The sequence below is a fragment of the Terrapene carolina genome, unplaced genomic scaffold (assembly GCF_002925995.2).
Source record: "Terrapene carolina triunguis isolate 2854851 unplaced genomic scaffold, T_m_triunguis-2.0 Scaffold22, whole genome shotgun sequence".
NCBI lineage: Eukaryota > Metazoa > Chordata > Testudines > Emydidae > Terrapene > Terrapene triunguis.
The window spans coordinates 5789092-5803090 of NW_020664373.1; the positions used below are offsets into that span (position 1 = coordinate 5789092).

Below are 13999 nucleotides of genomic sequence, written 5' to 3' on the forward strand. Positions count from 1 at the left end.
CCTAAAGCCTAGATTTACAAAGGGAAGCAAGTGTTGCAATGCTGAGCTTTGTAATACCTACTTTCTCAGAGCCTTCCCTCTCAATTTGTCCCTTTGTGGATCTACCCCTAAGTAAAATTAGACCTAAAAACTAAATTACTTGTTCCCATCAGGTGTCCATCTATAATTTGATTTCCCATCTCCCTTCCTCCAAAACTGATAATTGGTGTCATATTATATATGTTAAGCACAAGGGATGGAAAAACTCTTTGTGCCTACTTTGGAATCCACTTCATCATTGTCGGTTTAACAGAGTGCCATAGACTCAAAAGTTATTGGATTCATGTTCTGCATAGGGAGTGAGTGTTAAAGAGCAGATGAGAGAAGAATTTTAGAGCCCAGTTTCTAGCTATAATACATATTGCAGCCTTCCCTTAAGCTACAAGTATGTTTGTTTTTAACTGCATGACTGAGAGGTGAGTGGTTTAAATGGCTTGCGAATAGGATTGCCAACTTTCTAATCACACAAAACCAAACACGCCTGCCCCGCTCTTCCCTGAGGCCCTGCCCTTCCCCTGCCCCTTCTCCAAGGCCCTGCCACCGCTCGCTCCATCCCCCTCCCTCTGTCGCTCGCTCTCCGCCCCCCAACTCACTTTCACCAGGCTGGGGCAGGGGACTGGGGATGGGGGTGAGAACTATGGCTAGGGGTGCGGGCTCTGGGGTGGGACTGGGGATGAGGGGTTTGGGGTGCAGAAGAGGGCTCCAGGCTGGGGCAGGGGGCTAGGGTGCGGGGGAAGGGATGAGCTCTGGGTGAGGGTGCAGGCTCTGGGTGGGGCCAGAAATGAGAGGTTGGGGTGCAGGAGGGGGCTCCAGGCTGGGGCCCAGGGGTTCGGAGTGTAGGAAGAGGTTCAGACTCTGGCTGGGGGTGCAGACTCTAGGGTGGGGCTGGGGATGAAGGGTTTGGGGTGAAGGAGGGGGCTTCGGGCTAGGGAGGGGAGTTGGGGTGTGTGGGGGGGTGAAGGCTCTGGCTGGGGGTGTGGGCTCTGGGATGGGGCCAGGGATTAGGGGCTTGGGTGCAGGAGAGGGCTCTGGGCTGGGGCAGGGAGTTGGGGTATGAAGGGGAGTGAGGGCTCTGGGGTGGAGCCGGGGATGAGGGGTTTGGGTTGCAGGAGAGAGCTCAGCGCTGGGGCACGGTGTTGAGGGAGGGGTGTGGGCTCCTGGAGGGAGTTTGGGTGTGGGAGGGGACTCTGGGCTGGGGCAGGGGGTTGGGATGTGGGAGGTGTGGGGTCCCAGCGGCACTTACCACAGCTCCCAGGAAGTGGCTGCCAGGTCCCTGCAGTCCCTCGGCACATGGGTGGCCAGGGAGGCTCTGTGCTGCCCTCGCGTCCGCAGGCACCACCCCCACAGCTCCCATTGGTCACAGCTCCTGGCCAATGGGAGCTGTGGAGTTGGCACTGGGGGTGGGGGCAGCGCGCAGAGGCTCCCTGCCACCCATGCACCTAGGTGTCACAGGGATCTAGCAGCCACTTCTGGGAGCAGCGCAGAGCTAGGACAGGCAGGGAGCCTGCCTTAGCCCCGGGCCCCCGCTGTGCCACCGACCGGACTTTTAACAGCTCTGGTGCTGACCAGAGCTGCCAGGGTCTCTTTTCTACTGGGCATTCCAGTCAAAAACCAGATGCCTGGCAACCCTATTTGTGAATTCAGACTAGTTTTGCAATTATCAAAAATAGGGAAGTGCACACACCTCAAACTACAAGGCACCTGGCTCATCTAACTGTAAAAGACAACCAAGTAGTTCAAGGGAATCTGCTTTTTTGAATAGCATCAACTCAATAGCCCCACCACCACCCCTCCTCCTCCCTACCCCCTACAAAATCACAAGGAAGGAATCCTCAAAGTAATAACTTCAATATGAGACAATTATTAAGTCATTTACAGGATAATTAAGCCAACAATTGTGACTTTGTCCCTTTAAATCTTTGTTTTACCTCCAGGTTGTCACTTCCTCTGGCAGATACAAAAGACACACCCTATGGCAGGGTCAGAAGGGCAAAATAAACCAGTGTTTGAGAGTTGACAAAAGATATAAAGACTAAGAGTTGGTACTTTTTATAAAATGTACGGAGTTTGCAGTTTTATATCACTTTCTTTCTAACTAGTTTTAAGGTGCTGCCCATCCCCAACTCCCTAAATTCCCTTGTGAGAACTTGAAAATACAAATTAGATACACTGGGCCTGACCCTTGTCTGTCTTGTACCGTATGTTGTCATGCAGTGAGTGTGCAGCGAGTTGCCATGCTGGATTGCAGGCCCGTTGCACTAATGTCACACCAATATCAGTGACCAGCAAAGCTGCAAACAGGAAAGGATCAGGCCTGTTAATTTAAATGTAGAGAGATCAGACACCATCTGAAATGGGTATAAAAAGCTGAGAATTATACTTTTTGATGATGATGCTAAATGGCAACAAGGCTGGTTTGTTCGCGGGGAGGCACATGGATGTGTGGTCCTGTCTCTACGCTTTTTATTACTAGGGCAGAGTTAATTAAAAATTAAAGCTGGCCCACATTTTTCAACTGAAATATTTTCCTCTCAGAAAATGGTTTATGTGAAATCCAAATTTTCCACAGGAAAAAATGTGTGGTTTCCGGGGTGCTCTAATTAAAATCTCTTCTAATAGGCCTGGGGCAGAGTCAAGAATTAAAAATCAAAGAACATTTCTTCATAGATAAGCTTTCTTAAAACATCCAGGAGTAGTGGGCTATCCGCGACTGCTTCCCACCATTTCTGCGGAGAGTGGGCTGCAGTGGGGAGTAACAGCAACTGTTTGGAAACCATATGACTGATTCTGATCTCATATTACACCAGTTTTGCAATAAACGGTCTCGCTTGTTAATTTTCGTGGTACATGGTGATTCTATATGATTTAATATGTGTCTTTTATAAATCAAAATCCTGATTTAAATTTTCTAGCTCAAAAGGATTCTATTCTATTCATGCCCTGCACCATGCTATAGGAGAGCCTTCCAGGGGGCATGAAGTGCTATAACAAGCATCATGCGTGTCTTTTCTCCTTATTTATCTCTTCGGACAGGGAAAAAATTGCATGTTTTCTGAAATTTTTTATTAATTTTATTTTATTTTTCCATATTTTTATGTATATACGCTGTGCCATGTCTGCCTATTAGTGAAGGCAAGGCTGAAGAATTGCACCTTGCACTTGGAAGGGAAGGTGGTGAGGTTTGTGGTGGTGATTCACGTTCTGGAGCTACAGACAGATTGTTTTTTGTTGTCATTGTTTTTTTAAGTAACCTGGGCCCATGAGCACTTTGAGGGTAAGACTAGAGATCGTGAACATAAATCAGTGTTCAATGGGAATTTAGTGTAGTGAGCAGAGGACTGGTTGCATGAGTTCATGGTGGCCCATGGTACTGAAGGGATGTGTTGCTGTGTTCTATACTGAGGACTTATGGTTGTATACCAGGAATATTGCATTGCTGAAATCCATTTGGAAGTAACAAAAGTACATATTACTTAGGCCAGGTCTTCAGCCAGCAGGATTGGATGGAGTCTTCTTGCCGGCTGTAGAAGATAATTGTGAACACTACTTATGTGACAGCTTAATGTCAGTCAACATCCAAGAACACTCCTAATATTATCTCATAGAACTGGAAGGGACCCCGAAAGGTCATTGAGTCCAGCCCCCTGCCTTCACTAGCAGGACCAAGTACTGATTTTGCCCCAGATCCCTAAGCGGCCCCCTCAAGGATTGAACTCTCAACCCTGGGTTTAGCAGGCCAATGCTCAAACCACTGAGCTATCCCTCCCCTAAACTACAGACTGGCTTAACCAATTGTAGGTGTGTTTTGTCAACCACAGGAGACTTCACTGTGGCTGCAAACTCCTCTGCCAACCAACATAACCTCAGTCTTCCTCAGATTTAACTTCAACCAGATGTTCTTTGTCCATGAACTGATCTCAGCCAATTACTGAGCTAACTTAATGACAGTATGAAGGATAGATAGAGCTGTATGTCATCTGCATACTGTTGGCATTTGAGCATGTGATGTCTTACTAATTCTGCTAGGCTGCATGTGAATAAGGCTGGCGAGAGAACTGAGCCTCCAAGTGAGGATTCTGGTGGCAGAGGAGGGCCTACAAGTAAACAGAGCCATCCACAATCAATTGTCCTGGTTGATGGGAGCCATTAAGATTCCAAACCACCATTAATGGCCCACACTTTGCATAACTACAATAGGACCTCAGAGTTATATTTTATATTTCTAGTTTCATACAAGAGTGATACATTTATACAAATAGGATGACCACACTCAGTAGATTATAAGATTTGTAATGATACCTTACAAGAGACCTTTTGCATGAAGCATATTCCTGTTACATTATATTCACACTCATTAGCATATTTTAATAAAATCATATAGAGTGCAATGTCACAGATGCATTTCTCCAGTGTAGCTAGACCCTGAAGAAATAGTGCTTCTCTTCTGGTAGCAAAAGATGAAGGAGAGGCAAATGGAGGTCTGTCTAGCTAAGGAGACAAATGCACACTTTTAATAAAAAATGATGTAATCACATTGATTTTGCATTACCTGTGACTAGACATGACTAGCTAATAAGTTTTTAAACCATTCTTGTGGACCAGGGCAAACAATGTTGAACGCCATATTAGTTCAAACAAGATAACTAACAGGTTGGCTAACTCCATGCACTTTTCCACTACAGAGAAATCCTCAGTATGGGAACTTAGGTTAGACAAGCTGGGATTTGAAGCTCATGTGGGTAACTTGGATCCGAGAGGCCATTTCCATATCTGCAGGGACTAATTCACCTTTAAATCTGACAGGAGTCGTCTTCTGTGGATTACTCTGGTTCAGTGGAGTCAGCAAATATAGTCACCCTTCCTTTGGTGCCGCTTTGCTCCTTGGACTAAGTTTTGCACACTCACTGACTGAAATATATCTGTGCAATTACTATATTTTATCACGTCTCTAACTTCCCAACCCATTCATACCCTATGTATAAATTTTACCCTATTTATGGTACTACTGAATTTAGACCAATGTTAATGTATCATTTGCAAAAGCATTGTCTCTAGAGACACAAATTTTACTTCCAGGAGTAAAATAATGGCTTGGGCTTATCAGTGTTGTCCAGTGTCATTGTCATTTTGGGGGGAGTAGAACTTTTGGAAAAATAGTTACCAAAATGTCATTGTCTGTTGCTTCCTGTGTAGATAAAGGAGTGAAAATAACTAGCTGATTTATTCATGGTTCTTTATGTGAGGAACATTTCTTGACCTAGGTCAGACTAAATGAACCACCTTCAGCTAGATGATGTAAACCCATAGCTTACTATATCAAAGACCTGTGCAGGTACATTCACTTTTGAAAGTCAGATGTATAAATCAAGACAAGAAAAGACAAGATTAGCATCATTCCTGTAAATTGCGGGGGTATATGTAATATATGGGGTGAGAAGGTTGAAAGTCACATGACACAGTAATATTAGGTGTGAACTGGAGCTGTTCTGATTCCAGTGATATTACAACAAAATGATCTTTAAGAGAAAAATAATGCAGCAGGAATGTGTTGGAAATCATTACTGTCTGCACATTACAAGTCACAGAGCAGGTTTCTGCACTTTGATTGATGGAAATGAGCTCCAAGAATATATATATTTTCACTGACTGTCTCCAATTCCCTGTGCCTCTCAGGAACAGAAGCAACCTGAATCAATCAAAAAGGAAAATGGTTAGAATTAGCTATGATTTCTTTTTTTTAAAAAAAAGATGTTTATATTAGGGAGAAGGGAGGTGTCTATCATCATTCTTGAGATTTCACTTCATCTGTTGTTAGCACCATACATTGCAGAGTACAAACGAACAGCCAGTGAAGAGAAAAGTGCAAAGAAAACCAGCCGTTTCCACTTTAACAATAACTGTAAAGCAAATGACTAGGGCTATACGTTAAGTGACAGGCTTGTAATAATAGTCATAAAAGCCAGGAGTAAACTTCACTTCACAGCTTGATCAAGGTGCCAGTGAGAGGTTTTGATTTGGAACATGGGCAAATATGCACAGTTGAGAAAACTGAGGTGATCAAATTCATTTAGCTCAGCACTTTCCCCCTCACTATTGCTCCTTTTCCTTAAAGGCAACCACGCCTCCTTCCAACATGAAGCCTAGGTAAACAAGTTTTATATGAGGAAGTATCCAGAGGTTCAGGAGACAGAATCTGCCCCCCAAGCTGTGGGCAAGGCATGTGGTGGTTCAGCAATCCTGAAATAATGGCTGTCTCTCTTACACACACCCTGAATGGGATCAGTGTACAGACCGAGTAAACATGCCCACAGACTGCCCCTCTGTGGTGGTGTAGAAGTCACAATGTCCAAATCCAGGTGCACATGTACAGCAGAAGTTCCACATTTCCATTGTCTTGGGAGGTCTTCCATACCTCGACACCCTGGGTGAATTTCATACAACAACTGCATTGTGTTACCTGCTAAAACCAATAGTGTAAAACATTTGAATTTAAGGAAAATGATGACAATTAACATCCCAACACAAGAAATAGCATGTTGGTAAAGATATGCTAAGCAAAATAAAAGGGACAGGAACTGTCTTTATATTTGATTTGGGGTAGGATTCTTTGAATTACTGTGGTGACCCTGTGAAATGCAAGTGATTTGCTCTGTAATCCCATGTTCTGATACCTTGGCATATTAAAAGCAAATGTAACCATTCATTTCCAAGTAGGTCTGCCATGTGCCTGATTTCTTTGTCCTCCAGAGAACGCAAGACAGCGTCAGGATGGGGTGGTGAGCAATTCTATCATGTATTTCACTGAAGATCCACCAGAGCTCCCAGCCAACAGCCCTCACCCATTGAAGCTACGGCGCATTCTCAATTTGAGCCCTTTCACAGTAACTGACCACACGCCAATGGAGACTGTGGTAGACATCTTTCGGAAACTTGGACTCAGACAATGTCTTGTCACACGCAGTGGGTAGGTATATATAGATGAACCAATAAGATTAAGTACTTAAAGGGAAGGAAAGTGCCACACCAGCTTTGCTGTAGCTGTAATAAATATAGCACTTTTGCTATTCAAAGGAATTTCTAAACAGTAACTAACTCTCAACAGCCTATGAAGTCAGCTGGGTAAGTATTATTATTTTCTCTAAAACTAAGGTAGACAGGTCAAGTGGCTGCCCAAGGCAACAGAAAAAAATCAGTGGCAGAGCTAGAATTAGAAGCAAAGATATATTGGTTGCCATTGAGCTCACACTCAGACCATGTTCCCTTCTCTGTAGTGTATTGTAATTTAGGTGCCATATCTAAGATAAGGGACAATAAAATACAGATACAATCATTTGTTTTTAAGCAAGAGTTGGCAAAATATCACTGTTTGCAAAGGGTTTGCTTGTCCCTAGGCTTCCAGCCAGGCTGAAGTGCTCATGAAAAGCATGATGTGGATAACAACTGAGGAAAATAAATCTGCTCAGTTTTGTCTGACAGCAAGGGAAAGTGAGTTAAAACTCCACGAGAGACAGATGACAAAAAATGATCAGGAACAGAAACTGAATCAAAAGTGTGAAACAACAGTTTTGTCTGCACTGGGGAAATTTTCCTAACAGCTCAAACTGGTTTTAAAACCTTTTGGAGAGACAGTCTAGCTTGGGCTTTAGTGACTGGAATAAACAGAAAAATATAGTGGCCCAATTCCTGATAAATTTGGATGCCTATTGTTTTGGCACCTAAATAAAACCTGCTTGCTTTTCACAGGCGCTGAGTATCCACTGTCATTTTCTGTTCTGGGTGCTCAACAACTGTGAAAATAGGGCCTCTGATTTGGAATATGGGTTTAGGTGCCTACTATTAGGCACTCGGGCTTGGAACCTTTTGGTTTTGGTTTCTACCTCTAGCGGTTCTTGAAGCATCAGCCACAAATATTATTTTACAACTGAATTGAAAGGCAAATGGTGCTAAGAATGATGGGGTTCCAAAGTCCAGTATCTAACTATTTTCAAGAGTTGGAAAGGAATGCTTTGTAGCATGGGGAGGTATTCTGGCCCCCGAGGAGTCGTGAGATATTGGATATTAAAAATGTCTCACAACCAGCACTTGCGTTGCTGGTTATAGCTTAATAAGGGGCAGATTCCAAAACTCTCACTCCTGTTGGATGGTCACTTCTTGTTAAGTTCCATTAAAGTCAATGGGAGTAAGGCACTATGCCGTGAAAATAAGGGCACCAGAATTTTTAAAAAGAACACACAAGCTGAAATTCACCCTTGTGCAGAATGCCAGGACAAGTCATAGGCCCCACTTAGCCCCTGATTAGATGGTTTAAGTGGTTTTGTGTTGCCTAGATCTTGTGCTGGTGGCCCTCTGCTTGAAAGTGAATTTTATTCTGATAGAATTTAATTATTTTCTCAAACAAAATGGTGTTGCATTAATTACAGTTCTCACTTGAACACAGAGTGGAATAGCTTCTCCACAAAAGGAGGTAAAGAGAATCAGAGCACTTCATTTTTATAATGGACATGGTTTTTATTGTCTTGGTGGTTATCATTAGGTGGGAATAGTTTTTTGTTTTGCTTTGTTTTTAATCATTATTTTGGAAACTAACAAGATCCACAGCTGCACATGGGAGCTCTCATAAAAGGACCCTACAGCAGAACAGGAAAAATAGATGAGATATAAGATGATTCACCTTTCCTTTTTTCTTCTCTTCTAGAAGGCTGCTGGGCATCATAACTAAAAAGGATGTGTTAAGACATATGGCTCAAATGGCAAACCAGGACCCTGAATCTATCATGTTTAACTAGACTGGTAACAGAAGATGGGAAGAAATAACCTTGAAGGAATCTCTCCTAGGTTAACACAAAGGCTGCATACAGTATTTTGTTTTGTTTAAAGAGAAAAATACAGTGTATGAGGAGTGGCCCAAAACTAAGCTATAACAGAGAGGATTGGATGCAGGATGAGACTTATTTAATCAGGTAGTCAGGTTAGACACTCTCTATAGCTGCAAACATCAAGCTATATTTCTTGAATGAGTTTCCTAGTAGCTCTGCTGGTATGTGTGATATGGTTTGAAGTGATATAGGTTTAAGTGATATGGTTTGAAGGCAAGGAGCCAGGAGTACTGGAGAACACACCAACGTTCACACTAACTTATTAGACAGGTGCGAAGACGAGCAGATATTTATAAATAAGTTAGTAACAGCTGTAAACCTTTGTGTTCTAAACTGAGAACGGAGCATGTACGATTCATGTTGATTTATTTGTTACTGATGTCATGGTTATTTATTTGCTACTGAATTATACTAAAATATTTTCATGGTAAAAAAAATCATCCTATTTATGGAGAAGTTTGTCATCTTCATTTATTTTGGTAAAAGTTAATTGAGACTGGAGTGGAACTCAAGCTGTAGAATACACTTCTGTTCACTTTAAACATCCTGTCCTTTGTTTCCTGCTTTAAGCCATTCAGTTTTACTCAGTTTAGCAGTTTTGTCAATCAGCTCTCCTCTTATTTTTAAAATGCAGAGATTGATTTGTAAGGATTCATTATTTCTCTATGCAAAAATTGGCAAATTGGTACTGTAATATTTAGTATGATGTAGTTTGCTATGACTATGGAAAAAGTGTAAAAAGCTCACGGGGGAGATTTTCAAAGGCACGAAGGACAATTAGGTGTTCAGCTCTCACTGAAAGTCAGTGGGAGTTATGCACCTCCCTCCCTCCATGTAAATAGAAGAAACAGACAAATGAAGCTCTGCAGTGATTTCTGCCCTGCTCCAGTTTATTCCTTATTCCTCCACTGGCAATTGTTTGCACGTGCTAAGAAATCACTTAAATTAACATAGTGTAATACTGACAGACCCCAGGCGGCGGCAGGCAGCATTGAGCCTGGGACCTCTGGAGCTTAATGCATGAGTCAAAAGTCACCTGGCCCTTAGCTAAGGCTGTAAAGCAGACTCATGAATCTCTCTGTAAGTGGTCTTGGTGTCATTAGATGGGACAGAGCACCACACCCAGGAGGTGTGTGGGTTACATACTTCCCCTAGCTGAGGAAGCGCGTTCCGAGCATCAGAGACTTCCCAGTTGAAATCCCGGACAAATCCCCACTTGTAAAACCAACAGACCCTGGTCTCCAGCAGGCAGGATCAAACCTGGGACCTCTGGAGGTAAATGCATGGGCCTCTAGTGCATGAGCTAAAAGCCACAGGGCTCTTAGCTAAGACTGTGGCAGACTCATTAATCTCTAAGTGGTCTCGGTGCCACTAACTGGGACAGAACACCACACCCGGGAGGTGTGTGGGTTACAATAGCATGGCTGAAACATTTATTTTCTAGCAGAGCTACTCACTCTTTAAGGGTAGGTCTATACTTACTTCCGGGTCCGGCGGTAAGCAATCGATCTTCTGGGATCGATTTATCGCGTCTTGTCTAGACGCGATAAATTGATCCCGGAAGTGCTCGCTGTCGACGCCGGTACTCCAGCTCGGCGAGAGGAGTACGCGGCATCGATGGGGGAGCCTGCCTGCCGCGTCTGGACCCACGGTAAGTTCGAACTAAGGTACTTCGACTTCAGCTACGTTATTCACGTAGCTGAAGTTGCGTATCTTCGTTCGAAGTGGGGGGTTAGTGTGGACCAGGCCTAAGTTGCTTATACCATGTACAGGATTAATGCTTCAACCCTCCATAGTACCAAGCTTGGACAAGGGTGCAAGAAAGCAATTGTTGTTGTTACCTTGTGTCACTTATGTCCCAAGAATGTGAAGTTTAAAAGGAAACAACTCCAAGTATGTTGGGGTAATGATGCTAACCTGGTCCTAAAGCCTTCCCATTCTGGTGCTCTGTGGGATACAGAACGTCGGTATTTTGTGTTGTAGCAGACTGTAATAGTCTGAATACAGAAGGCCAAATGCTGTCATCAGTTACACCCGCTATCTCTGGAAGAGAGGAGGCTATTTTTAGAGTCACATTGGAATTTCGGAGTCCATGGCTATAAAGTATGCCTTATGTAATGCCCATAGTACAAGCCCTTTATGGTATCATCAGTGTTTTATGTCCATACAGTATTCCCAAAATGCATAAGAACAGCCATACTGGGACAGACCAAAGGTTCATCTAGCCTAGTATCCTGTCTTCTCACAGTGGCCAATGTCAGGTGCCCCTGAGGGAATGAACAGAACAGGTAATCATCAAGTGATCCACCCTGTCACCCATTCCCAGCTTCTGGTAAACAGAGGCTAGGGACACCATCCCTACCCATCCTGGCTAATATCCATTGATGAACCTATCCTTCATGAACTTATCTAATTCTTTTTTTAACTTGTTATAGTCTGGGCCTTCCCAACATCCTCTGGCAAGAAATTCCGAAGACTGACTGTGCTTTGTGTGAAAAAATACTGCCTTTTGTTTGTTTTAAACCTGCTGCTTATAAATTTCATTTGGTGACCCCTAGTTCTTGTGTTATGTGAAGGAGTGAATAACACTTCCTTATTTATTTTCTCCACACCACTCATGATTTTATAGACCTCAATCATATCCCCCATGAGTCATCGCTTTTCCAAGCTGAAAAGTCCCAGTCTCATTAATCTCTCTTCATATGGAAGCTGTTCCAGACCCCTAATCATATTTGTTGCCCTTTTCTGAATATTTTCCAATTTCAATATATCTTTTTTGAGATGAGGCGACCATATCTGCACACAGTATTCAAGAAGTGGGCATACCCTCGATTTATATAGAGGCAATATGATATTTTCTGTTTTATTATCTATGCCATTCTTAATGATTCCCAACATTCTGTTTGTTTTTTTGACTGCCACTGCACATTGAGTGGATGTTTTCAGAGAACTATTCACAATGACTCAAAAATCTCTTTCTTGAATGGTAATAGCTAATTTAGACCCCCATCATTTTATATGTATAGTTGGGATTATGTTTTCCAATGTGCATTACTTTGCATTTATCAACATTGATCTCAGAAGTTACTGGACAAACCCTGAAGTATAGATCTCAACCTTAATTATTTAATTAATTCTGCAGAACCTAAAAAGTTTCACAGAACTTGGTTAATTTAAGAGTGAGGACGTTACTGTAGTATATAACTCAATGTATGCAACTACAGTTCAATACTTGCTTTCAAGCTATTGGACTGAGGCTGATGTCAAACCAAATGGGTGAATAAAACCTTTGCTGATGAATGATGCAAGTTCAGTATTACACATTTGTTATGCAGGGACTGTGTTGAGTTAGACTCCGCTTCTGACATGTATTTGAAGTGTTCTGCACCAGGAGGCCTTCTGTTAAAGAACAGGACAAAGCTAACATGCACCAGTCCCTTATTTGAGTGTCACTGTAATAGTAACTGCTAATTTTTTTGTTTTGGTGAAGCAGAAAACAAGACCATTCAAGCATTGTAGAAGATCCCATTTAATTCTGTGCTGGAATGAGTGCATACTAATGAGTATTGTTTTACTTTGTTTTTTAATTGTAAAAAGCAGTCTATATGTTGCACCTTATTAAAAAGTAATGTTGGAGTCTATTTTTAAATAAAACAAGCTTACAGTTCTAGCCACAAAGATGAACATATTGTTAAGTAAGCGAAAAAGCATTTATATCATGTGTACCAGTATGACTTTAGATTTCACCGCACATGACCAGTCAAGCTTGTTGGATGAGTTGGGATATCTCTGATTGAGTTTTGTGATTGCTAAAGTTACATATTGAGTTGGTCAACTCCATACAATGAACTTCAGACAAATAGTCTTATACTGTATTTGGAGAGCAACATTGCAGTACATTGTCTTAATAACATGAACTCTTAATTTATTTATTTTTTAAATTAAAGAAAGAAGATAATTTGTTCTCCTGCAAGTTTGTTCTGTTTGCTGTCTTCCCTAAGCTAGTTTAAGGCTGCTAATTCAAATTCCTGTGTGAGTTCAATTTTTGGTTGTGATTCATGATTACTTTCTTGGATTGGAGCTAGCTCAGCGAATGAAAATGGTAGACTTAATCCTGCATATGTAACTCAGGCAAGAACTCCCATTAATTCTGTGCCTGAGAATTGCTTTCAGTGAGAAGAAAGAATGTGGGATTGGGCTCTTCCTGGTTAATGTCCCACACGGTGGTAGACATTTCACTATGTTTTTATGCTGATGTGACACTAAATCAAGGAGTTGACCACAAAAGGCTTTAAAGATACCATGGCACTTTTCCAGAAAGTAAGTGTGTTAACCCGGACATCTTGGCAATAGTCCAGTTAAACTAATTGCTATGTGCCTGGCCTAAAAGTTTCCCTGCAGTCTCCATTGGATACAGTATTCTTCATTTCCTCCTCCTTTTTTGTGCCGCTGAGCTGTGTATTGTTAAACACCTTTGAGAGATGGTTGCATTTCAGAAGCAGACGACGAAGTCCCTGGATTCTTTGTAATTGGGCCATAGATTGCTGTAAACCCATATGGTGTTGCTGGCTCTTCCCCATGCTTACACTGGTGTCCATAAGCTGAGAAGAATCATCATCATCGCAGAAGCCTGCAGGAGACTATAAAAAATTGGAGCAGAACCCATGAACTGAAACTGGCTACCACAGAGCCTTGGAGCTACCTCCAGGTATGGTGGCAGTTTTAGTGCCAGGAGCTGTCAACCACCTCTTGTGAGAGCAGAGCCTTTCTTGAAAGGTAATACTCAAGGTATGTGTGTGAGATCTGGTACTCTCCTCTCACACCTGTGCTTCACCACCTCAGGGCCAGGTTCTCTCCTCCTTCCCTGAACCTTGCCTGCCCTGCTTCAAGGCCCAGACCAGCCAGCTGCTACATGGCCTGGTGACAGCCCCATTCCCTTTTGTTCCCCCTTTCAACCTCTTCTTTAATCTCCAGACACCACTTCTTCCCTCTCCTTCCCTGCTTTCTTGGCTCAGCTCCAAACAGAGGGTGGGGGTGGTATCTTCCCAGGTCTGCTCTACCCATGCTGGGGCAGGTTCCATCCA

At 42.7% G+C, this 13999-nt stretch overlaps 1 protein-coding gene across 2 annotated transcripts in view; it reads left to right on the forward strand.

Annotated features, from left to right (window-relative positions):
- The window catches only part of LOC112114875 (H(+)/Cl(-) exchange transporter 4), a 34009-nt gene extending 24755 nt beyond the window's left edge, over nucleotides 1–9254 (forward strand). For both annotated transcript variants that reach the window (XM_024211794.2, XM_024211795.2), the window contains 2 exons: nucleotides 6787–7003; nucleotides 8735–9254. In XM_024211794.2, coding sequence (XP_024067562.1) covers nucleotides 6787–7003; nucleotides 8735–8825 — 308 coding nt within the window. In that variant the 3' untranslated portion in view covers nucleotides 8826–9254. The remainder of the gene's footprint in view (nucleotides 1–6786; nucleotides 7004–8734) is intronic.
- Nucleotides 9255–13999: the final 4745 nt, after the last annotated feature.